The 25,563-nt window shown below is 50.0% G+C and overlaps 1 protein-coding gene across 1 annotated transcript in view; it reads right to left on the reverse strand.

The window, feature by feature from the left end:
• ULK4 (unc-51 like kinase 4) overlaps positions 1–25,304 on the reverse strand; it is a gene marked incomplete at both ends in the record, with an annotated part of 259,342 nt that extends 234,038 nt beyond the window's left edge. The window contains 16 exons of the mRNA XM_080934211.1: positions 799–877; positions 4,732–4,778; positions 6,231–6,412; positions 8,074–8,134; positions 10,288–10,392; positions 11,329–11,425; positions 13,461–13,530; positions 13,649–13,767; positions 15,070–15,162; positions 16,179–16,254; positions 17,737–17,820; positions 18,297–18,398; positions 18,748–18,910; positions 21,231–21,370; positions 22,069–22,168; positions 25,167–25,304. Coding sequence (XP_080790337.1) covers positions 799–877; positions 4,732–4,778; positions 6,231–6,412; positions 8,074–8,134; positions 10,288–10,392; positions 11,329–11,425; positions 13,461–13,530; positions 13,649–13,767; positions 15,070–15,162; positions 16,179–16,254; positions 17,737–17,820; positions 18,297–18,398; positions 18,748–18,910; positions 21,231–21,370; positions 22,069–22,168; positions 25,167–25,304 — 1,656 coding nt within the window. The remainder of the gene's footprint in view (positions 1–798; positions 878–4,731; positions 4,779–6,230; positions 6,413–8,073; positions 8,135–10,287; positions 10,393–11,328; positions 11,426–13,460; positions 13,531–13,648; positions 13,768–15,069; positions 15,163–16,178; positions 16,255–17,736; positions 17,821–18,296; positions 18,399–18,747; positions 18,911–21,230; positions 21,371–22,068; positions 22,169–25,166) is intronic.
• Between the last annotated feature and the right edge of the window lie 259 nt (positions 25,305–25,563).

Below are 25,563 nucleotides of genomic sequence, written 5' to 3' on the forward strand. Positions count from 1 at the left end.
TATATCAGAACCTCCCTGAAGACCCACCCTAATGACATCTCCCCTGGACAGCTGAGCCATGACGCCCTCAAAAAAAAAAAAGTTTACTTTTGCTTCTCCATCTCCACAATTTGCAGTTCACCCACCCTATTGCTGCTGCTGCCACCATCCTGGGCTGACATCAGCCACTCTGAGCCTGCCCTGATGTGGTGACATTCACTGCACAGGCTGAGCATTGCTAGGTAGTCACATGACTCCCTTTCTTCTTTCTGCTTTCAGTTCTGTGAGTCAGGGCCTTGCTGTGTAGACCAGGCCTTGGCTGGCCTGGAGCTGCTGTGTAGACCAGGTCTGCCTCTGCCGGGATGAGAGACATATGCGGCTACACCCAGCATAACCCTAACACCAGCACATGCCCAGCACGCGTGGGCCCTCAGTGGGCTCCCAGCACCAAAATAAGGCAGGGGAGGAGGACACTGATTCCAGAAAACGTCTTCAGTACACAGAGGGCCGGCGAGCACAGGGCTCACCTCAGGGAGCTGCTGTCCTGGGACAAGGGGGAAATACTAAATTGAGAGTAAAAATGCAGAAAGGACTGGTTTAAGTATATGGGCTGTGCTTTAAGCAGTCTGGGGCCTCTGCTGCCTCCAACAAGAGGCCAAACTCCACACAGAGCTGAACTGGGTTAGAGCCTGAGCAGGGTCCCGAGGTCCGTGTCTCACAGCAAAGGCCAATGGGAGTCGAGTGTGCAAAGCTACAAAGCTACACAACCAAAAGCAACCTTTCCTGCCTTACATAACATATCAGTATGAAAGAAGTCACCTCGATAACAGGCACGTTTTCCTGGAGTTCTGTTGTGTGCAAGGCCAGCATACCGACCACCCGAGCAACCTTGGAGCGTCTAAAGAGAGAGAAACACAGGCGTCAGTCAGCACACCCAGCCACTATATGTGATGACCTAACTCAGCTGTAAGATGGTGAAGTGGGGGCTGGCAAGAGGGCTCAGTGGGTAGAGGAGCTTGCCACCAAGTCTGATGGAAGGAGAGAACTGGCTCCTGGAGGTTGTTCTCTGACCTCCTCATGAGCACTGTAGCATGCACACTCACATACATGAACTATGACAGTGCAGGCCCACCCTCAGGGAACCCCCGCTCACGTGCATACAGAGCATGAATCACAGTGTCAAAGTTTATATGGTTTGTGATGTTTTTAAAACCTGGAGAATAGAAACACTTACAATTACAAGTCTTATAAAAGCTTTTCTAATTTGCTTAATTTTTCTCCTTCGTTTTATTTTATTCTGTTTTGCCTGCACGGGGGCACATGCAATGCTCACGGAGGGCAGAAGGGGGCGCCTGACTCGCTGCAATGGAGCACAGATGGCTCCTCGTTGGACGTTGAAAACTACTAAGCAATGAAAAAATGCTTCAGAGTGATTTGGAAAAAGTAATGTAGAAAAGTCATGTTAACAAAACTTTCATTGGGAAAAAAGACAGAAAAGAGGGATGAAAAATGAGGGTTTGGGAGGAGTGAGGGAAGAGTGGGGAGAGGACAATGAAGGGGGAGGGGCTGAGAGTGGGGGAGGACAATGAAGGGGGAGGGGGTGAGAGTGGGGGAGGACAATGAAGGGGGAGGGGGTGAGAGTGAGGAGAGGACAATGAAGGGGGAGGGGGATGAGAGTGGGGGGAGGACAATGAAGGGGGAGAGGGTGAGAGTGGGGGGAGGACAATGAAGGGGGAGGGGGTGAGAGTGAGAGAGGACAATGAAGGGGGAGGGGGATGAGAGTGGAGGGAGAACAATGAAGGGGGAGGGGGTGAGAGTGGGAGAGGACAATGAAGGGGGAGGGGGATGAGAGTGGAGGGAGAACAATGAAGGGGGAGGGGGTGAGAGTGGGAGAGGACAATGAAGGGGGAGGGGGAAGAGTGGGGAGAGGACAATGAAGGGGGAGGGGGTGGGAGTGGGGGAGGACAATGAAGGGGGAGGGGGTGAGAGTGAGGAGAGGACAATGAAGGGGGAGGGGGATGAGAGTGGGGGGAGGACAATGAAGGGGGAGAGGGTGAGAGTGGGGGGAGGACAATGAAGGGGGAGGGGGTGAGAGTGAGGAGAGGACAATGAAGGGGGAGGGGGATGAGAGTGGAGGGAGAACAATGAAGGGGGAGGGGGTGAGAGTGGGGGGAGGACAATGAAGGGGAGGGGTGAGAGTGGGGGGAGGACAATGAAGGGGGAGGGGATGAGAGTGGGGGGAGGACAATGAAGGGGGAGGGGGTGAGAGTGGGGGAAAAGAACAATGAAGAGGGTGTGACCAAAGTGCATTACACTTCTATGAAATTTTGAAATAATAAAAAACTTTTTAAACCTTTTTTCTCATTTAAAACTAACATGGTGAGGACCTCAGATCTAAACTCTCATAGTTCTTGGTTTTTTGGGGGGAAAAATCTTTATGAGATTCACATGAGGGGACAGCCAGACTCAGGTCAGGAGCGCAGGCAGCTTCTCCGCTCCCGCCTGCAGGTGAAGACGTGAGCTCCCAGCCGGGCTTGCCTCACACTAGCCAGCTTGATATCCTGTTCCCTGCCATGATTCATCAGGTTCTAACCCTGTGCTGATGTGAGCCCCAAATAAACTCTCTTTCCTGTGAGTTGCCTTCATCCTGGTGTCTTAGCACAGCCACAGAAGAGTAACTACGACCGAGAGAGATGCCAGCTTCAGAGGGGAGTCCAAACGAGCCACGGGCCTGGAGAGATGAAAGCCCAGCACCCACGCAAAGGCCAGACATGGTGATGTGTGCACCTGCACCCCAGTGCTGCGGTAGGCAGGGGCGGGAGTGGGGGAAGTAGCCTCGAGTTGTGTTTGGGGAGAAAGACACATAGGATAATGCCTCACTAAGTTCAGCTTCCTGTGTGTAGAACAAACTTGGAAGACTGAGATGGGAAACGTCAGACCTGAGAGCAGCATTTGAGAGAGAACAGGAGGGGGGGCTACAGTCCACTCACTTGGTGGGCGGGCGGGCACACACCTCTAGCTCCGACACTCGGGATGGCACAAAGCCAGGAGGTCCAAGCCAGCCTGGGCTATACTGTAAGACACTTCCTCAAAAAAAAATTTTAACCAATAAAAAAGACCTTTTTTTTTTCTTTTTTTGCAAATTTAATTCCATTTAAATAGTCAAGGTGATTTTAAACAGTGCCAGAAAAGAATAAACCGAAGCCACCTGAGGGCTGTGGTCAATCGTGGAGCTAACCATTGCATGGCTGGCTAAGGCCTGGCACACGCCCCAGTGAAGAGGGCGTGCCGGAACGTGGGCGTGGCCTGGGGTGCAGTGCTGTCCTCATGGGCAGCTGCTCTGCTTCCACTGCAAAGGCCAGAGTGGCCCCAGTGTCAGAACTCTTCCATGAAGACCAGCGTGGTGACTAGAGAAGGGCGTAGACCACCAGACAGATGCAACCACTGTGTGTGGACAGCCTTCGCAGCTGCTGCAGGCACGCCCACGACGGGTGTTCCAGACACTTCTGACCAAACTTCCCACCATGAGTCAGAAACTTGCCAAGTGCTCAGAGCCTGGCTGGACAGGATGAAGCATGGACAACTGAGTTCAACACGATAACTCTCCGTTAAAAATGACTTAACAGCTAGCTTCGGAGCTGATTGGCTTTGGGGAATAAGGGCAAATACTCTTCTTATGAACTGCCAAACACTGAAGTCTACCAGAGATAATGTGTATTTTGAGTGGATCCCTTGTCTTCCAGTGAAAAGTATTTTGGTTGAGATTTTCACTTTATAAATACACTGAGTTATCAAAATATCGTGGATTTCATTTGTTCTTTAGACATGCAATTTGGTGTAAATGCATTGAGTATTACTTGGGTAAAAGCTCCCAATGATCAGTTCTAAAAGACTGAAAAAGGAGTATGAAGGGAAATTAAATAATGCACATTTTAAAGGCCAGTACATTTTATTGTAAGTCATAAACTTGGATAGGAACCTATGCTTGTGAAAACTGAACATTAAAAAAAAAAAATAGAAGCACTTTCAAGTCAGCAGGGGGCGCTGCAGACCAGGAAATGACATCCAACCAACCGCTCAGTTCTGTTTGCAGAGAGAATAGCACTGAGATAAACTTCCCTCCAAAGCCTTTCAGAAACTCCACAGGTGCCCTCCTATCTCATCAGCATGGAGGAGAAACTGCTATCACACCTCTGCCAGCCTCAGAAGCCACACATTTCATCATAAGTCTCCAAAGTGACCGTGACAGATCATCCCAGCTCTCCATGGTACACCAAACTGTCTTCCGGCCCCACAGTCGGCCAAGGATCTCCTGAGTAGGTGAGGGCACAGCCCCACTCTACGGATGAGAACACTGAGGCTCAGTGAATGTGATCTTCGGGGGAGCTGGAGTCCCAACCTTACAGTGCTGTGTCCCACATAGATTCCTCATAGAAAACAGTTTCACCATGTGATCAAGCCCCACCAGCAAGAAGAGCCCAGAGCCTGCAGCTGCCATGCATACACTGTAATACCACACGGAAGCCCCTGCCGCAGGAGGAAGACAGAGTGACAGAGGCGGGCACAACAGGATGGAAAACAGTCAGGAAAGCGACAGTCTTCCATGTTGGGACAACAGGCGGTGGCTACTTTCACGGCTCATGGTTACCTCAGGTTCACTTTGGATGACTTAGGGACTATGCTCACGATGAGGTGTCTGACAAGAACTATAAAATCACAAACAATGTGCTTTAAGATATGAATATCACTTACATATCCCAGTTAGGAGCTATTCGAAGATGCTGGATTAGCAACTGGAACTAGAATTTTAAAAAGAGAAACATGGAGATGTAAGTTTTATTCAGAATGGCATCCAAAGCATGCATAAATTAATAGGGAACTTCACACAGCAGGGGTGAGAATCCTGCCAGGAAGGTGACACTGACAGACATGTCCCTCAGCCAGTGTGCCAGCAACACAAACGAAGTAAGAAGTGAGGCCCAGGCTCTGGAGCCGTGCTGCTTTTGCAGAGGGCCCAGGTTCAATTTCAGCATTAGCTGAGCACAGCGCATAGAAGCTTCTGGCCAAGGCTGAGGCAGCGCTGATCTAGAGTATAAAACAAACCTTCAGAGCTGGAGAGATGGCTCAGTGATTAGAGCTCTGACTGCTCTCCCAGAGGTCCTGAGTTCAAATCCCAGCAACCACATGGTGGCTCACAACCATCTGTAATGAGATCTGATGCCCTCTGCTGGTGTGTCTGAAGACAGCTACAGTGTACTCGTATATAATAAATAAATCTTTTTAAAAATTTAAGAACAAGATGTTCTGTTTTTCCTACTAAATACTAATAGCTGACTCCTCACCCCCAACAGACACCCACATGCAACCTTCATGGTGACCCAGGAGCAAAGGGAATGGAACATCTTTGGGCTGACTTCAGGGGATCAATGGTACATCCACTGTTGCAACTTCCAGAGGCTGGCCTGAGGAACTCTCCCAGCCCGGCAGCCACCAGTGAGACCCACCAAGGAAGAACTCTCTCAGGAACAGAAGGTGGGAGCTGTAAGGTTTTATGTCCTTTAATACATCAGAAACCTTGGCACTTATCCAGGTGACCAGAAACCGGAGCTCAGGCCTCCTGAGGAGTTCACACCAGCACAGAGGTCCACTCCTGGTTACAGACAGGTACAGCGGCTCCCGGTCACACTTAACCAAAATGTCCCCAGTTCGAAATCACTATGCACACAACCGGCTCAAGGAAGGAACTGAGGATGATTTTCCAGAGTCTTTGTGAAGAAATTTGCATTTTAAAAAAAATCACTTTTTTCTTTGTAATGAAGTCAAATTACAATTGTAAGCAACTGGGGCTGGTGGCTCAGGCCTATAAGCCCAGCAATTTGAGAAGTTGAGGCAGCAGGGTCATACGTTCAAGATCTGACTAAGCTACGGAGCATGTTCAAGGCTTGGGGAACTCAAGCAGTGGCTCAAAGTAAAAACTCGGGTCAGGGCTGTGGTTCAGTAGTAGAGCACTTGCTTAGCCTGGGTAAGGCCTGGGCTCCCCGTTCCACTACAAAAACCCAAAATGGTTATTCCCTGGTCTACTGTTTTTATTGCCTGTCCTGTGCCGCGTCCAGACTAAGGAAGCACTCCGCCACTAAGCTGAACCTCGCTTGGCCCCAAGCCCTTGCTCTCGTGACTTTGAAATGCAGCGGCTCAGCGGCTCAGCACAGCAGGTAAGTGGGTCCCTGGGAGGCTCCACCAGCGGTACCTACCAGCGGGGAGTGAATCAGCCGGGTGGCCACCTCCTTGTGAGTGGCCACCACACACAGATAGCACAGGAGGTTCAGCTTGGCCCGCAGGGCCCCCGTGCTCTTCTCGCTGGAGTCGATCTGAGAACACACCTGCTGCAGGAAGTCGGTCCAGTCTTGGTCCTTGAGGACCAGCAGCTTCTCAGCTGTGGAGAGAAGGGAGCAGAGGGCGCACTATGAGGTGGAAAAGGCTGAGCAGAGCTCAGGGCCGAGACAAGGACAAACATCCCACCCTTCTCTGAAGAACTGCTCTCCCTATCCAGGGAGACTCAGCCACAGCTAAAATAATAATAGTCAGGATGACCATAATAATAATCTCTTCAAATCAGAGAGCTGGGGAGACAGCTTGCCTTGCAAGCATGAGGACGTGTGTTTGATGCCCAGAGTCCACAGAAAAAAGCTGTACTTGCAATCCTGCCACTCGGGAGTGACACCAGGTGGCCTCCTGAGGCTCCCTGGCCAGCCAGCCAATGAACCAAGGGACCCTCCCTCAGAAGAGGTGGACAGTATGTCTAAGGATATATTGGGGGCCATCCTCTGGCAAATGTGTGTTCACACTTGTGTCTGGTAAAATGACTGCTAAATACATCCAGGTCAGCATGGTGGCCGACAAAACCTGGAACTCCAGTCTCCTGCTTCCCACACAAACCAAACACAAACACAGATTATAGTTTGTCTCTACCTACAGACTTGTTTATAAAAACCACAAATATCCTCTAACTCTCAGAGGAAGGACTGACTGATTTCGACCACGACTCTGTCTTCCTTCGATCCCTCAGACATCCTTCCCTGAGGCTTTGCTCTTTGTACCCGTGTGTGAGCTTGACCTGCACACTTTTAAGCTGGTGTCTTCTTAACTGTTTTGTCATCGTGAATTTGGTCCTAATCACAGAGTGACCTAGCCACAGCGGAGAATTGGCCCACTAAAAAGATCAACCCAAAGTACATCAAAATTCCTGAGGTTCACTCCAGGAAAGACTTTCATGGGCTGTCGGATAACAATCAGCAGACACCATCCCACTGGGATGAGCCACCCAAGTTTGCTCTCTACAGTCCTGGTCCTCCTAACACAATCCCAAATCTTCAGACTGTTGGCACTCACACCAGCAACATACGAAAAAGACATCTCACTGGCTTTACCAGGGAAGGACAGAGATCTCCATCCAGTCAGTGAGAAATGGGCCCAGCACCCCAAAAGATTCCCCACCCACAAAAGGACATCAGCCCAGAGGAAAATCAACAGTTAGCAAACACAGATGTATCTGCAGTTGACTCTGATGTGCCAGATGTGGCCCCAAAAACACTGACAAGAAAATAGGTAGTTATTCCTCTCACAAAAGCTCCATTTGCAAGTAAAGAAGGTTCATATGTATGTCCGTGTATAAAGGTTCATATGTACATCCGTGTATAAAGGTTCATATGTACATCCGTATATAAAGGTTCATATGTATATCTGTGTATAAAGGTTCATATGTATGTCCGTGTATAAAGGGTCATATGTACACCCGTGTATAAAGGTTCATATGTACACCCATGTATAAAGGGTCATATGTACACCCGTGTATAAAGGTTCATATGTACGTCCGTGTATAAAGGTTCATATGTATGTGCGAGTATAAAAATTCATATGTACACCCGTGTATAAAGGTTCATATGTATGTCCGTGTATAAAGGTTCATATGTACATCCGTGTATAAAGGTTCATATGTACACCTGTGTATAAAGTTTCATATGTATGTCCGTGTATAAAGGTTCATATGTACACCCGTGTATAAAGGCCAGCATGTTTGATGAGCCTGTGACTTACCAGAATATGTTGGTAGGTGCAAGATTTTTGGATCAAACTTGATTGCAGGTTGTTTTATTATCTGTGATGGGAAAAACACTTGTGAGAAGCCTTTTACACTCAGTAGCTGTCCCTGTATCCAAACACAGATCAACAAGGCCAGAAAAGAAAGATCGGACACCTAACTGTCATCAAAAGGATTCAGGCCGGGTGTGCGGTACACGCTGTGGCGTGTGCTCAGGTCCTGCCTCGGTGAGCCACTGAGCTAAGGTGGGGCGGAGTCATTAAACACGTGACTCTGCTGTCAGCTGGTGGTTTGTGATGGAAAACAAGGCAAACATCTGATAAACACTAAGACCGTCAGTATTTAATAGTCAGAAACAGACAGGACAAAATTATAGCAGGTACTTCACAGAGAGAAACTTCTTAAAAATAACAAAGAAGCCAGTTGTTGGACTGGCGTGGCCAGGGTCAGCGCAGGTGGAGGGCAGGCCGAGGTCTGATGTGGCGTGGGCAGTGAAGGACAGGTAGGCCTTGATGACTGTCTCTGAGAAGGGAAGAGCCGTTCCAGGGGACACTAACATACATACATACATACATACATACATATATATTATACATATACACTTTATCCCACACTAGCACTTCATCTGAGAAACCCTGTGATGGAGAAACCAGTGGCTGGTCTGATGGGCTGGTCTGATGGCGACCATGGGCCCCTCACCCCTGTGCCCAATGTCTGCAGAATTGTGTGGCTGCTGTATTTAGCCCACACAGACAGCATCCTTGACAAAAATGACAAAATGAGTCTTATTCGAATCTGATGCTCTAAATCATGCTATTTGTATTTATATTTCCAACCATGAGAAATCCCTGCAAAAATCTTAACTAAAGACACTCCACAAAATACCTGGCCATAATGAAGTGTCACAGGCCATGACAGAGAGGAACAGACTACAGTAGGTGGCTCCAGTGTGGTGTGGGCCTTGAGCAGACAAAAGGCATCTGAGGGTCAACGGGTGGAATTATTGGAGACTGGGGTCAAGTCCTGGGCCTGCCAACCTGAGCCTATGGTGACCCACATCAGGCCTGGCAGAGCAATGACAAGCAGGGCATTCTCTAACCACGAACCTTTCCCTGAACCTAAAGCTTGTTTTTAAAACATAGCTTACAATTGTTTAGATAAAAATAGTTTAAAAAACAAAATTTCTGCTTGCTAAAGTTTCCCAGAAATCTTATGTGAGGAAATAAAGGAAGAGACTCCAGCCAATGGAATCACAGGCTGCTCTACAAAGCCCACTGGGACAACACCGCATTACCCATGAAGCCTTGCAGAATCCAGTCTCTCTGCCAGACTCTGACTCATGGAAAGACTCAGTCATTTATGGAAGATGGTCATGTAAGGCAAAAGCTATCTGTCTAGGAAACCAACATTCCCAGATGTGGGCAGGGCAATTGCCACAAATGAATGTGAAAAAGATTTTCAAATAAACAAAGCTGGAAGAATAAAACACGATGGGGGGCGGGGCTGGAGAGATGGCTCAGCGGTTAAGAGCACTGACTGCTCTTCCAGAGGTCCTGAGTTCAATTCCCAGTTACCACATGGTGGCTCACAACCATCTGTAATGGGATCTGATGTCCTCTTCTGGTGTGTCTCAGACAGTGACGGTATACTCACATATGCAAAATAAATAAATAAATCTTAAAGAAGAGGAAGAGTTGGAGGAGAAGGAAGAAGAAGAGAGAAGAGGAAAACATGGAGCAGAGGCAGAGGGTGAGTATGTGGGTCTGGAAATCACAGCAAACGGAGACAGAGACAATGCTTCACAGTGAGTCCTGCTCACCTTCAGCAGCACTGCTCTTACAGAAGCAAAGAACACGCCAGGAGCTGAGACTCCAGGGCCAGCCACACTGTCCCCCCTCCAACCCCATCAGTCTGGACACCATGTGAGAGACCTGGTCTGTGTGACCAGCCTGTCTTTCCCCGTCACTGAACCCTGCTCCTTGTAAACACAGCTGGAGACAGGGTGGGACTGGGAGCTGAGGTCTGGGGTCTGGGGGTTGGCAGACCTCGTCGCCGAGCAACCAGTGAAGGGATAGCGGAGGGGCTACCCCGTGTGGCAATGTGGCACAGGACAAGCATCAGGGAGAGGAGGGACAGGGAAGCAGAGACTGCTCTGATCGCCCCTCCCCTACTCTAGTTCACAGCACCACCGCAGTGGGGTCCCTCTGTACCTTCGGGTTGTCTATAATTGGGGTGATCACAAGATCCGAGTCTGTGTAGATCAGCTCTCTCATCTGGGATTCCAGGGCCCCCTGGCTCAGGTGTCTGCTTGTCATCTGGAACGAGAGCAAGAATTACCCTTTGCGTTTGTCAAAGAGAGCAACAGGCCAGCCGCTCAGGACGCCTGTGTCTTCAAGCGGCATGAAGACACCATCAGCCCGATGGGTCTTCACATGAACTTTGTGAGCTGTGCACGTTTTACACATCAGAAATGTCAAAAAGCAAATGGTGAGTCACACCACCAGTCCTGATGGCAGACTCGTCACACCAACAGTTCTCACCACTGGACCAATCAGGATCACACGACAATCCTCCCACACCAAGGTGACTTAGCACTGCCCAGGGTTTGGCTTGGTTTTGTTTCTTAAGATGAGCCTTGTCCCATCCTTCATCCACAAAAAACATGCACCTTCTTCTGTCTTCCTGAATACTCATGAAATTAAATTCTAGGATTTTAAAAGTTCTGGCTGGTGTGCTGCCTTGCTTCTAAAGAATTAACACACACACATATTGCATTGTGTCTGTGGGGTGCACACACACACACACACACACACACACACACACACACACACACTGTAATACAATAATTAATGACTATATGTTCTGTAACTCCATTTACATGAAATGAGCAGAACAGGAAGACCCATGGACTAGGGGTGGGACATGTAGAGGCCAAGTGTGACAGCAGTTACAGGGTCTCTTTGTAGGGTGATGAAAGCAGCTCTCTGATTGTCTGGGATACGTCATGCAGCCTGTGAATCCAGTAAAAGCCCAGGAGGCATCTACTTTAAATAGGTTAGTGGCATCTCATGTCCGTCATACCTCAGTATAATCTCCACTAAAAACCACAACCAGGGCATTGTGCTTGTAGGAAAACCGGTGTCCACCAAGGTTCACACCAGTCAATGCTGTCTGCACAGCAGGGGTCACACGTAGACTGATAATCATCTCCATAGTGTCTATAATGAGTCATAAACCCGACGGCTGCTCACCTTGGATAAAGGAGAGGTCTTCTGAGGTGAGCTGGGGTCCTCACCCTCTCCGGGATTTAATTCCACCATGGCGCTAGTCCTTGGAGTGGGCCGTGAACTGGAAAACACACGGCAGCTTACCACCAGTAGGCTGTAGAGCCATCCCTTCCACTCCGGCTCCTGCAGGGAGAACAGGAGGCCGGAAGGACGCCTGCCTCTTGCACACATTCTCAGCGTGCAAGAAGCTTGAGGCCAAACTTGTCTAATGACTGTCATGCTTGCAGCTGCTTCTTTTAAAGGGTGTGCCCCTGCAAGTGGAGGCCTGAGGATGGCTCTGCACATCTGGTTCTCCCCAACCCAAACACCTTTACCCACTGAGCACCCCACTGGCCCCTGACTGCCCACAGGTAGTTTCCTGGGTGACCAGTTACTTCTGTCTAAACTGTATGACACACAGTCTTTTCCTCTTGTAACATTTGCTGTGTTTAGTGCCGCGTCAGCACCTGTTAGTCACACTTAACGATGGCTTGGATGGCGATGATCTCTGCACAAGCTTGCACATCCATCCCCCCTTGTCTCCCTCCTGCCTCATCTCCTTCTTCCCAACTGCTTCCCTTTCTCCATTCATGTCCACTTGGGGATGAGCCGCTGACGTCCTCAAGGCTGTGACAGAAGCGTGGATTGATGTTTCCTTTTCTAGCCAGGAGCCTTAAAATACAAGCGCCATTCTCTTCCTGGCCGACGGTATAAAAAGCTTGCAGTCTTCACCAACACTCAACTAGATGGACCGGCTACATAGGATGCAGCCTTAACTGTAAAGCCCTTTTCTCTCTACACCTGCTCTGACAGGTGAGCAGCCGTGTGGCCAGCATGGTGCTTCCAGCCTCCCCCGCATCTCCAGGTCTCCATTTTCATGTTGTGAAAAGATGCCCCACCCCCTCATCAGAGTCCACAAAATTACCTCCAAGTCCCAACCATCCCATCCCCTCCAGCCCTTCACTAAATGAGCGTGTAACATAAACTGGTATAGTTTTGTACCAGATATAGACAGATAGATATAATTTAATACAACTTATACTCAATTATGCACAAAACAGATCATGTATTTTTTTAAGATATTATGATTTCAAATTAAATAAAACTTCTCTAATATACAGCTTTTTTTATGGCAGTGAGGACTGAACTCAGGACTTTGTACATTCTAGGCAGCTGCTCTATCAATAAGACAGAGATACACATGCCCAGAAAAAATTAAATCTATTGAATGTTAGTTTTTTTATATACTGTTTTTAATATTTTTATTCTTTCAATGGTTATAAATATTACTTGCACCTCACGTACAATATATTTCAAGAAAAACATAACACACAGGCTGTAGGCGCCACTCACTAGGAGAACCCTTGTTTAGTATGTGTGATACCTGATATGGATGGAGAGAAGATAACGGGAAGAGAGAGAGGAGGAAGGAGGGAGAAGAGAGAGGAGGGAAAAGGGAGGAGGAAGGAGAAGAGAGAAGAGGGAAAGGGAGGAGGAAGGAGAAGAGAGAGGAGGGAAAGGAAGAAGGAGAGGAAATAGGGGAGGAAGGAAAAGAGAGAGGAAAGAAAGGAGAAGAGAGAAGAGGGAAAGGAAAAGGGAGAAGAAAGAGGAGGGAAAGGGAGGAGGGAGAGGAGGGAGGAAGAAGAGGAGAAATACAACCTGTCCTTTCTATAAAACCTTCTTCAAATAAGGCACTGGGCTTCCAAATTTTTAAATTCATTTTTATCAAAAGATAAAGTTCAGAGAGAAGAGGTTTTAATATTTACAAATAAAAAGGTAAGCAGCTGCTTAAAATTATATGCATATGTATCCATGCACTTAGGTGCAGAGCCCACAGAGGCGAGGACACCTGATCCCTTGGAGCTAGAGTTACAAAGAGCTGGGAGATGGAAGTGCTGAGAACTGAACGTGGGTCCTCTGGAGGAGAAAGAAGCACTCTTAACCACTGATCCATCTCTCCAGTCCCAAAATAAATTTTAAAGTGCATTCAAAACCCACATTCCACTGTGGCGTGAGGGTGGCAGGTGGTTGGAATACTGTCCTTTGTCCCTAACCATCTGCCCCAGGGCAGCCTGTGTCTTACGGCCTCCATCTTTTCACAGCTGAGTTTTACATACCTGAGGAGAAATATGGATTCGTTCATCTGGCCTCCCATGATACTCTTGGGCCTCAGCTCAGTCGGGTTTTCTGTGGTCAAACAGCAATATGTCACCCAGAAGGAACAGAAGCCACCGTGAGCAGAAGGAGACGTGGGGCTCAGGTTCCTCTAGGCTGTGGTCCACAGACGACTCAGAGCCAGCCTTACCTAGCCTGAAAGACTGGCTGAGCCGGTGAGCTGCCTTCTGTGCTTTTGCCTGTCCATTCTTAGGGCTCTGAAAAAGCTCTCTGGAATCCTGTGGCCCAGAACATTCCGTGACGTTTCTGCTGCTTAACAGGAGAGAGAACTGTCAGTCTCACCTCAGCCTCCCTGGGGTTTTGCAAATAGTGCAAAAGGTGTCAGAGCATAGCTGCTCTGTGTGTCTTACCCTATGAAGTCACACAACTGGGCAAGCACGATTTCCCACTGCGTCTACACGGAGCCCTTTCTAACTGCTGGGCATCTATCTACATCAAACCCTCTCTCTGACAAATGGCCAGAAGCAGACAGACAAGCAGACACCAGAGCCTGGGGTACCACAAAAACCAGCAATAACTTTTTCTCCATGTTACTTAGCCTGGGGTTCATGAAAACTAACCGTAAGGGCTGCTGGTCTGTCTCTGTCCCAAGGCACAGGAGTGAGTGGTCTCCAGAGCTGAGGACAGAGGGATTCTCTAGTGAGCGGCTTTCTTTTGTCCCTGATCATCCTGCTGCCAGGTAACAGCAGCGCCTGGGCTTCTCCAAGACCTGGAGTCTGAATGGTGCACTCGCTGTCTGCGTTGGTTAGAAACCCCCAGAAGCACCCGCCCAGCTCTGAGGCCGCTGACAGGAAGACATAATGAGAAGATGGCTACAGGAGATGCCCACGATTAACAACCTCCGACTTCTCTACACAGCGCACTGCATTTGGCAAGATTAAAAACAGAAGCAGTCATTTGCCAAGGAGCAAATGGAGAACGTTAGAGATACCACCTCTGTGCCTAGTGTCCAAGACTGAGAGATTTTATGATAACAAGAAACTGGGCAGGTCACACTAGATGAGTCTGTGCTCACACATGGCCGCCATGTCCTCAGAGCTTTGACCTCCTAACTTTGGAGTTGCTTGTGCACAGCCATGGAAGGCCAGCAGGAAGGCCCAGTTCATCACAGACCCGCTACATTCAGGCTGACAACAACTCCATGACGTGACCGTTTACACCTAGGGTCCCCATGATGATACTTCCTTTCCCCATCCCGTGATCTTTAGGGGATAAATGGTGGTGAGTCAGACACCGGTCCTATGGTTCCCACACCAGTAGCCCATGTCACCTCTATCCCCACGTTGTGACCACACCTAACTCAACAGGGGCCAATGCATCCTGCCTTGTGTTCAAAGGCAGGCACCAGGTGTGTCAAGCAAACCAGACTGTGGCTTCCACACTAAACCCTGACTGAAGGAGAGGGAAAAACAAAAACAAAAACCCTCATCAGAAAATGAACAAGATGAGAACCAAAACATAAAGACTAACCCTGGCCTGATGAACCCCGAAATGGCCCCAAAGGCTAGAGCCACGCTGGGCCTGGGTGGCACAGAGGCTGGGGCTCACTACCTGAAGGCAGAGTCCTCGCAGGCTGAGTCTGAGTCTTCTCTCCGCAGGGCATCCTTCCAGAAGGGGTGCTGCAGAACTCCCTCCCAGGATAATCTAGGAGACACAGTGGCACTGCTGGTTAGGAGACCCCCAACCCGACCCACACACGTGGCATCGATGCCACACGTCGCGTCGCTCTTCCTTAGCAAATATCAGAAACCAGAACCTAACAGCTATAGACTCCAAGTTTCAAGTTCCCAAGCCAACAAGTCTAATGAAATGTTCACCCTTTATCTCACAAAATGCACACGACTGTTTTGGTTGGCTGTGTGGTTCTGCTGTGAGCTGACACCTCAGATGTATGTGTGTGCACTCATCCTGTGCTGGTGGTTGTTGGGGAAGGTTGTAGAGCCTTTAGTAAAAGGGGACTGGCTGGAAGGAAGTGCATCATGGGACAGGTGAGACATCTCATAATCTTGCCCCGCTCCCTGTCTGCTCTCTGCTTCCTGACTGAGGAGACGACGTGACCAACTGCCTCAGGCCCCGGGCGCTTTACCCCACCCACCATGAGGACCTCTGTCCCTTCCTCCTTTATTTGCTTTGGCAGGTTTCTGTTACTGTGGGAGGAAGCATCCCATGCAGCTGAGCCCCATTACTATCTGTGTGCTCACTGCACTGAGAGAGCTGAGCTCAGTGAAAACACACTCTCTCCAACATCCAAAGGCTGCAGGAAGGAGAAATAGGAGCTGAGGAAAAGGATGAGAGGAAAAGGAGGTGGAGGGAAAGAGAGAGGAATGTGGAGGTGGGATTGATCTGTAATCATGGTGCAGGAGGCTGAGGTGGGATTGACCTGAGCCATACAGTGAGACAATCTTGAAAGAAAGAAAGAAAGAAAGAAAGAAAGAAAGAAAGAAAGAAAGAAAGAAAGAAAGAAAGAAAGGAAGGAAGAAGGAAGAAAGGATAAAAGAGGAAGGGAGGAAGGAAGGAAAGAAAGATGGAGGGAGGGGGGAAGGAGGAAGGAAAGGAAGAAGGAGGAAGGGAGGAGGGAGGGAGGGAGGGAGGAAGTGAAAATCTTTGCGCCCACATGACAGGAACGAGGTCCCCTCCTCACCCTCACAACCTGCCCGTACCTTTTCTGAGGATCTTTCTGCAGCAATCCATCCAGCAAGTTAATGAAATCTGAGGATGCTTTGGGGAAAGAAGAGTCTGTGAACAAAGATTTTCCCAAATGAAGATGTGGTAAGAGGAGCCTAAAAACATGACTTTGTATTACTGTCCGTCCTCAGCATCTAAAGCAACAGCATGCAGGCATTCGGATTGTTTTAACAGGCAGAACTGGACCCATTAACAGCCTACACTGAGCAGGACCAGTGTGCAGAACAGACATACACGTGTGCATTCCAATGACTCCGTCTAGGCTGCTCCGGAACATTCCTTTCCCTGAAACAGCCACACTGAGGATCGCCAGCCCAAGCCATTCTCACCTGATCTTCAGTGGTTAGCTGCACCTTCTCTGAAGTGGTCCTAATGTGTCCATCCTTGCCCTGTGATACTCTAACTCTGAGCCTGGCAGCCCCTCCTTCCTTCAGGAAGATTTCAATGGAGAACTAACACTACTGAGTACAGCCACATGGTGGCGCTACCCTATCCACCAGACCTCAAGCACTTAAAAGTGCATGTATGCCCTGTGGCCATGGCCAGTCTGTGTGTGACCTAGGAAACAGCTGAGCACCCTTTCTTTGGGCACTGGTGCACAGAATTCTGGGCACCATGGTGTAAAAGCATCTTTTGTTCACTGGATGGAACTGATGTCTCAGAGGCTTTTTGCCTGTCTGCTGACCAGGCCTAGTTCTGGAAGCTTCTTGCCTCCGTACCATCTTATCTGGGCCTAGAATGTTTTTAGTTTCTGAGACTTGCTGCTGAAGGAACCTTTCTAGTTCTTTCTGATCTCTGGCTGGCTGGTTCAACTCAACTGTTCCAGCTCAAACGCCTCTCCAAGCTGACTGATTCAATCTGGCTTCTCTCTCAGCCTCTGACTTTTTGCTCTACTTGGCCCCAAACTAACTCTGACAATTTGTTCTAATCTTCTGGCTCCTTCTCATCCTCTGGCTCATTCTGTCTTCACCTGTCCAGCTTGTTCTCTCTCTGCAGCCTGTCTCTGTAACGCTGTCTGGTAAAACTGCCCCTCCCTCCCTCTCTGTTTTCGTGGGAGTTGGGTAGATCCTATTCAATCAGATATTCACTGCAACTGAGGGAGCTGAGCCCCAGTCTGCACCACCATGGCCACAGTCTGCACCACCATGGCCACAGTCTGCACCACCATGGCCACAGTCTGCACCACCATGGCCACAGTCTGAGCCACCATGGCCACAGTCTGAGCCACCATGAGCCACCAGCTGCACACAAGTCTGCATTCACCAACAGAACTGAGAAATGCCAAATTTCTTCCTACTGAGAAGCAACCCTGAAACAAACACATGGGACAGGAACACAGCCATACATGCACACACGTGAATCTTCACATCAGACTTCTTGTGGGAATTCATGTTTTGAATGAGGGAAGCTATTAGTATAGCTTGATTTCCCTTTCAGAAGACAGGAGGGAAGGTTTGATTTGAAGCTGTTGTCACATGCAGCTTTGGCAGCTGGGAAAAGCCTGGGGTGAAGTGCTCGGCTGCATTCACCTACCTTTTGGGACTGGTGGCAATGGGTCTTCATACAGAATCTTCTCAACTAATTCTGACACCGTTTCTGAGAAGAATGGGGGTCTCCCTGAAATCACATGACCTTGCAGAATCAGTTTGTCATTCACAGCAACCCCAAACTTAACTATAGGTACTCCAGGAGACTTACACTGTCATAAACACAACATTTACACAAGTTCACAAGTCCTAGGGAAAAGGCAGTTGCTAACTGCTGCATGCCTGGCCCGTGTCCAGGTTATATACTCCCATCCTTCTCAAATGCAAAATTAATTTTCAAAATCAATATTCAAGTTCACACAGGGTCAGCCCCTTGCTGCCTCCAAGTCATATTGTCCGGTGGTCAGGTGCATTTCAACATTGCAGACAGTTATGAAAAACACTACATGTCAGAGTGCTCCAAGAGCATCTGGCAGCCTAAAGACAAAGCTGAGTCTGGTGTACACAAAAATGTTCTAGAACCAAGTTTGTGGCGCCTGCTAGGTCACACAGTTTGCTCCTTGTCTTAGTATGATTTGGTTTTATAATGAACCGAAAACCAATCACCTGAAAACATTTCATAAAGTAGACAGCCCAAAGACCAGAGGTCACTGGTAACGGAGAATTCGGTCCCTGTCACGATTTCTGGAGCCACGTACATCAGAGAGCCTGGAAAGCAAAGGGAGAGTGTGCAGGTTAGGCATCTGGATGACTCCCAGCACAGGAGCTACTGGGGTAGAGACACGGGGCAGTGCAGCATGTGCCACAGGGCAGGCTCTACACTGTGACTACACTGTGAGTTCCAGTGCCAGTGAGAGGGCTCAGGAGAGCAGAGCTGCTTGCCACCAAGACTGACAGCCTGCACTCAATCCCCCAGACCCATACAAAAGAGAACAGACTCCCTCAAGTTGCCCTCTGAACTCCACTCACTATGGCACAGGCGTGCCCACATATCCACATACCCACGTCCATTGCGTGTGTTTGGTGTGCCATCTCCTCAGCACGGGCTTCCACATACCTCTGACGCGGGTCTTCATGCTTTTCCTCAGCATGTTTTCTCCACTGTCACCACCTCCTTCTTCTGCCGCCACCAGGGCGAAGAACTCCTCCAGACTTTCCCCTTCCACCTTTGCCAGGCAGAAATTGCTGAACTTCAGTGTTCCGGGCCCTTCCAAGAGTATCTGCAAAGGTGGAGAGAGCACCAGAGGCCTCAGATCCTTCAGAGCCCAATCCAGGCCTCACAGAGACCCCGGAAACTACACCCAGGGCTTTGCAGCCTCCTTGCCATGGCTCAGAAAAACTGTGACACTGCATGTTTAAAAAGAAACCAATGATCTACAGAAATGGTCTTGAACGATGTGGTATAAATAAACCGAGGCAGAGCTCCTTCTTCAAACAGAAAACATGACAGACACCCTAGTAACAGTACAATCGAAGGTGGCAGAGTCTCAGTCACCAGAGAGCCACCAGGCAGCTTGGACTGTGAGAAAGGTAAGAGCACACAGGCTGCATTATAAGGATAAAGAGTAGATAAAATGGCTGACCTTCTATATCCCCAAGTACTAAACCCACAAAGTCTGAGGGGGTCAAAATTATCTGGGGGAAGATTTTCTGATGTGCACAGTTTGTAGGAAGTTACCACACCATCACTATGTGGGCCTGGAGCATTGTGGGATGTGGGTATTTGACAGGGCTCAAGGCCAGTCTCCAAGAGTACGCAGGGATGATTGGAGGTTTAAAGGCACACCTGCTTGTGTGTCATTTATTCAAAAAAGGCTGTGCAGTGCGGGGTTTGAACCGAGAAACCATAACCAGTGCTGGACGCAAACTTGGGCCCAAGTCACCTCCTATCCTACTGCCTGACCTCGGCAGTCCCAGCGTCCTGCTTCTCACGTGTACAGCACGAGGGGTAAGACCCCCCCCCCTTCAGCTCTGTGGGGATCCATGGAAGTCTCACAAAGGGCTAGGACTGAGTGGAGTTGGCCAGCGCCCTGTGTGATCAGAAGCTGGCTGTCCATTGCTGAGCCGGCCCAGGAAAGCTGCATCATTTCCACACACGTCACTGAAAATGCCTACACAACAGTGACAGGGCTGGTGGCCTTCTGTTGAGAGCAGCTGAAGGTCAGACTAACTCAGACACTGACACTAAGGATGTCGGGTCACTCGCAACAGTGGCCTGGAGTGTGGCCATCAGCATCCCCTAGAGGTGCTCAAACACAGACGAGTCCTAACTCCACAGCTCCATGGCTATTCAAACCAAACCAGCCACTGGCCACCGGTGGGGCAGCACTTCAATAAAACCTTATCAGCAGAAACAGAAACCCTGCCCAGCTCTTTCCAATACTGTTCTCATCACAGGCCCTCCTGGAAAGCCTCCCTGTACACCGCATTAAATGTCCCATGCCACGCTAGGCAGACTATGGCCTCAGACCCAGAGGCTCCGTCCCCACTTCTTTTCAGCCGTGAACTAAAGGCTCTTATGTTTTTACACAGTTCTCAAGAATAAATGAAGACAGTATGTTATGGGAGAGTCCCCCCGGCTTCAGTTGTTTGAGGTGGGCCTCCCTCTGTGACCCAGCCTGTTTGGGAAGTCACTGTGTACACCAGGCTAGCCTTGAACTTATGGCAGTCCTCCTGCCTCCACCCTCAAAGCATCATAGGCACAGACCATCGTGCCCAGCTCTGAATGGAATTTCTTGATATGTGGGAAAGCTATGAAATTCAGATTTCAGAGTCGAGAGATGACACTCACACACACGTGCACACCTCACCCAACTGCTTTCTACAGTGACAGCTGAGTGGCCAAAGACCTGGCTGAGGCTTATGAATGTGTCAAGCAAGAACCATTATGTCGTTGGTAAGATCGCCACAGTTTTCCTTTCCGTCTTGTTTTGGTTCCCAACCCTTCCTCCCTTTACAGTTTCATCCTCACATACATTTGCTGACAGAGCAAACCACAAACTAAACACTCAGCTTTCCCTTTACGGCATGAAGGACACGTAAATAAAGCTCAGACTAGTGATGCTGCCATTCCTAAGTGTGTGGCCTATGCCACGACTGTGCGGGACGCTTTGAACGCCTCTCAAATACCGCAGAGAAGGGAGCCGCAAGGGAGTTTATGATTCAAGCCAGGTCACACAGAGCTTCCGAGTCAGCCTGGGGGCAACTGGGAAGCTGAGGCTCATGCCTGTGGCCAGCAGTGTAAGGAAAACAAAGTGCTGTCTGTGCCATCAGGGACAGGACACAGTCAAGAATGCCTCTGTCAAACCAAGGCATGACCCTGCTTCAGCGCTAAGTCCGGTACTGGGTCATCACTCACAGTGACGACACAGGAAGTGAGAACTCAGAGACCGCAGCAGTGAGGAAAGACTCTGTCCCAAAGGCAACTTAAATAGACAGCTTACATAGATGACAGATTCCTTTTATTACAAAACAAAAAAACCTGAGAAAGCCCTTGGAGTTGAGATATGAGATACCAGGAAGTCAGAGCCCAGAAGTTACCTTCCCAGGAGAAAGGTCACAAAAGAGGATGCCAAGCCTGTGGAGGTGGTGCAGCCCTGTGACCAGGTCCACCCCAAACTCTCTCACGACATCTTCTGGGAGGTTCTGGTCCTGAGCAATCACGGTTTCTAGAGAACCACCTATGAGAATTGAGCTCGGATCAGCCACCACCCACCATCCACGGTCCACCACGCACCATCCACAGTCCACCATCCACCACCCACAGTCCACCACCCACCATCCACAGTCCACCACCCACCATCCACGGTCCACCACCCACCACCCATGGTTCACCACCCACCACACACCATCCACCATCCACAGTCCACCACCCACCACCCACCATCCATGGTCCACCATGCACCATCCACAGTCCACCATCCACCACCCACAGTCCACCACCCACCATCCACGGTCCACCATCCACCATCCACGGTCCACCACCCACCACCCACCATCCATGGTCCACCATGCACCATCCACAGTCCACCATCCACAGTCCACCACCCACCACCCACCATCCATGGTCCACCATGCACCATCCACAGTCCACCATCCACCACCCACAGTCCACCACCCACCATCCACGGTCCACCATCCACCATCCACGGTCCACCACCCACCACCCACCATCCAACATCCACAGTCCACCATCCACCACCCACGGTCCACCACCCACCACACACCATCCACCATCCACAGTCCACCATCCACAATCTACCACCCACCACCCACCGTCCATGGTCCACCACCCACCACCCACCATCCACGGTTCACCACCCACCACCACCACCCTCCAGTCAGCACTGTATCTGCGTGCACATGCTCACAGCCCTACCTGTACAAAGCTCCACCACCAGCCAGAGATGATTGCTAGTCTCGTACCATTCATGAAAAGTTACAATGTTCTTGTGTTTGATTTCGTGGGTAAGACGGACCTACAAAAACACACAGCATTTGCAACTGAGAACAGAAAAACCGTGGAGCTTATTTACGGCTGTCAGAAGTGCTGATTCTCAAGGCCTGTCACAGGGAAAGGCTAATGATACGCAACTTAAACAAACATCATGGGTGTGTGAGTGTGTGAGTGAGCGTGCAATTGCTAACAGCAAATAAAACTACTTATGGTAAATGACGAAAGTGACATCAAAATGGCGGCTGTCACCAAGGAACCGTGGGTGTTCTGTGGTGCTGTAATGGCGTTGAGTCCCAGTATATCTGATGGAGGCTCAAAACACCATAACCTGAAGATGCATTTGGTATGTGCACATCACCCACAAACATGGCTCAGCCTCACCAGCCCTGAGCACACCGGGGCACGGGGTCTACTTTGCAGACAACTGTCTCATAGCTCACATACACAAACGGATGTTTTGTATACCTGGTGGAATGAGAAAAGAACCGCAGTGAATAACCCCACCGCCCCACCCCTCCCTGTCCATGACTGCACAGTCAACTGAGAGCTGTGGTCTTGCCTCTGCCTGGCCACCCAGGACAGACCACCTGCCTTAGCTGTCGGCACTCCCCACCCATCTCTACCGTCTGTCCCAAGACTGCTCATGAGTCTCTGCCCAACATCCACTTCACCTAGATTCTTATTCTTAGTAAGAGATGACCTAAGGCAGCCTCATGCCCAGCCAAAAAGCATTTCCCCGCCTTCTGTTACTGAATGTCACTGGCAGACATTTCTTAGGTAACTTCAAAAGGGGTTTCGGTCAAGATACCAGGTCACCCCGAGCAGACCTCTTCTCCTCCTCCTCTCCAGACACTGCTGGGGCAGGTGAAGCTGAAGGGGCTCCTAAAGGGCTGGGGCACAGCCAAGCAATGAGGGCAGGAAAGCTGATGGCGGCAAGGACTAGCTTGCACAGGCTTGGACCTTCCCCGGGAGAAAACAAACATTCGGCCTCACGCCTCAGACAGTGTTATTTCAACTTTCCATCCTAACCTCAGATGCTCACAAACCCACCGCCCTCCCTCTGTTCCCTCCTCACACAGCAGAAAGCTCGAGCCATGTCTACCTTCTCCTCCCATCTTGACACCCCAGTTCCAGTTTTGTCTCCACTGAAACCTCACTTTGGAGGCCATTGGTCGGTCACCTCTCCATCCCTAAGTCCTCAGCCTTTTCCTCCTCAGGTGCACAGCACAGCTGACCTCGATCTTCCAGCTGTATCTCTTTCTTTCTCTGACAGCCCCCTCCCCCCACCTGGTCACAACCATCAGCTCTAGGTCACTGCTTCTACCTCCTTCACTGCAGGCGCTTTGGGCCCGACCCCTCCTCAGTGATTCAGTGAGTGAAGAGTCTCCTCCCAGCAAACGGAAGCTTGCTGGGAGGAAACGGTAGCTACCGGAAGCAAATGGAACAAGGAATACCAGCTCAAAGGACTCAGCAGCTACAGTCAGCGGCCCAGTGCCTCCTCGCTGGTCTCAGAGGGGTGGGGAAGCCACGACCAGTGTGGCTAGCTCACTCCCTCTCTGTCTGCTCTCCCCTGCTGGCTCGCCCTCCATCCTTTCTTTACACATTCCTCATGCTGTAATGGAGGAAGCCAAGCCTCTTCCACCGTCCCCCACCTCGGCCTAACGTTGCTATGTACAACAGGTGTTCCCAATTTACATCTCTGTCCCAAACGTGCTTCTAAACCAGACCCAGAGCCTCCCGGACAGTGGGCTCCCTAAAATCAAAATCAGATCTGCCCATCTTCTTGGGCTGTCTTCCCTCTCGGTAACTGGCATGGCCGTCCATATGGCTGGATGCCCAACAAAACCGTGGCTCCTCCTCCAATCCAAGAGTCCTGTTGTTGTCCAAACCACCAGCACTGCTTCACAGAGGGATTCAGGCTCTCTCTATACAACACTCAAAACCCACAAGGCTAACCTGCACCGTGAAGAGGGAGTGTCTGCGGGCCAGGAGGGAAAGGGCCTGGAAGGCTGCAGGCAGGCGTCTAGAACACAGCTTGTGTTACCTGAGTGGACACCAGTGAGCAAACCAACCTATATCGATGACAGTCAGAGCGGCGGGCATGTGAGCAGCCCACTCTGCCACGCCGGGCACAGACCCAGGAGCTGACAGCGTAATCAGTGCTGTATTCAGACGGCCATCTGGGAAGTCACAGTGTTTCCAAGCCTTCGTTTGCCTGCTGGTCAGGTGGTCTCATTTTCTCTCATTGTCCCCTCACCCTGTGGCTGCAGAAGATACTCCACACCTCACTAGCTCATAACAATCTGTGGACAGTGACCGTGGATCCCTCCCCGAAGAGTGAAGTGTAAATGTGTTCCTACAGCGTGACGCACACTGGGCCGGAAAGTTAGCTCGGCGGACAAAGGTGCTCACCTCCAAGATGAAGATGAGCTCAATCCCCAGGAGCCACAGCCTGGAAGCTGTTCTCTGGCTGCCTGTGTGTGTGTGTGTGTGTGTGTGTGTGTGTGTGTGTGTGTGTACCTGTCGGAGGACAGCTTTTCCAAGCTGTTTGTTTCCTCCCCTCGTGTAGGTTCGGGGGATGAAACTCAGGTTTGTCAGCCTTGGTAGCAGGTACTTTCCCACCAAGCCATCTTGCCAACTCTCATACACCAAAATAAATGTCTATTATATGGATCCCTTTGTGCCAAAACAGCAAGAGCTGACCACCACCTAGGCAAGCTCATTACTCAAGGCTGACAGCAACAGACAAGAGATGGGGCCCTCTCTCCAGGGTAAAAAACTTTGACTGTGGGTACGGGCGTGCCTAATGGCTTCTGTTACCTTGCCACCTATTTATTTGAGTACTGGGGACGGAATGCTGGGCCTTGCACACAGTAGGGAAGCATTCTACATCATCCTTTGTAGCCCAGACTGGCCTTGACCTGTCCGTCCTCCCCTCGGCACCCAGCCTATCGGAGTTACGTTCACAAGTCACCTGGCATCCTGCGGCCTCCGGGAGGGTAGAACTCCCCAGGACTTACCCAGTTGGTTATTTCAGGACGTTTGCTCTTCTCGGTACAAAGGATGGCTACGAAGTTGATGGTCCCTTTCCGACGCCCCTTGTATACGACGGTCCTGCTTCCCCGGCCAATCTCCTCATACAAGACAAAGTTTTCCATGACTGGATCAGCTGCTCACATACAGGAAGACAGCATGTCTAGCTCCTGGGAAGCAAACAGAAAAGAGGGTGACAGGTACAAGCCAGCAGCTCCAGGAGTCAGCCTAGAACTCGTCAACAATGCCATGAGCTCAGCTCCACCACAGCAGCACAGGGTTGCTGTGATTCGTCTGTAACAAAAGGAAACGAGATGGGTTTGTTTTTATTGTGCGCATATGTGTGTTTTGCCTGCTTGTCCAGTGAGGTCTGATGAGGTTATC

This window comes from Micromys minutus (genome assembly GCF_963924665.1).
Source record: "Micromys minutus genome assembly, chromosome: 21".
Lineage (NCBI taxonomy): Eukaryota > Metazoa > Chordata > Mammalia > Rodentia > Muridae > Micromys > Micromys minutus.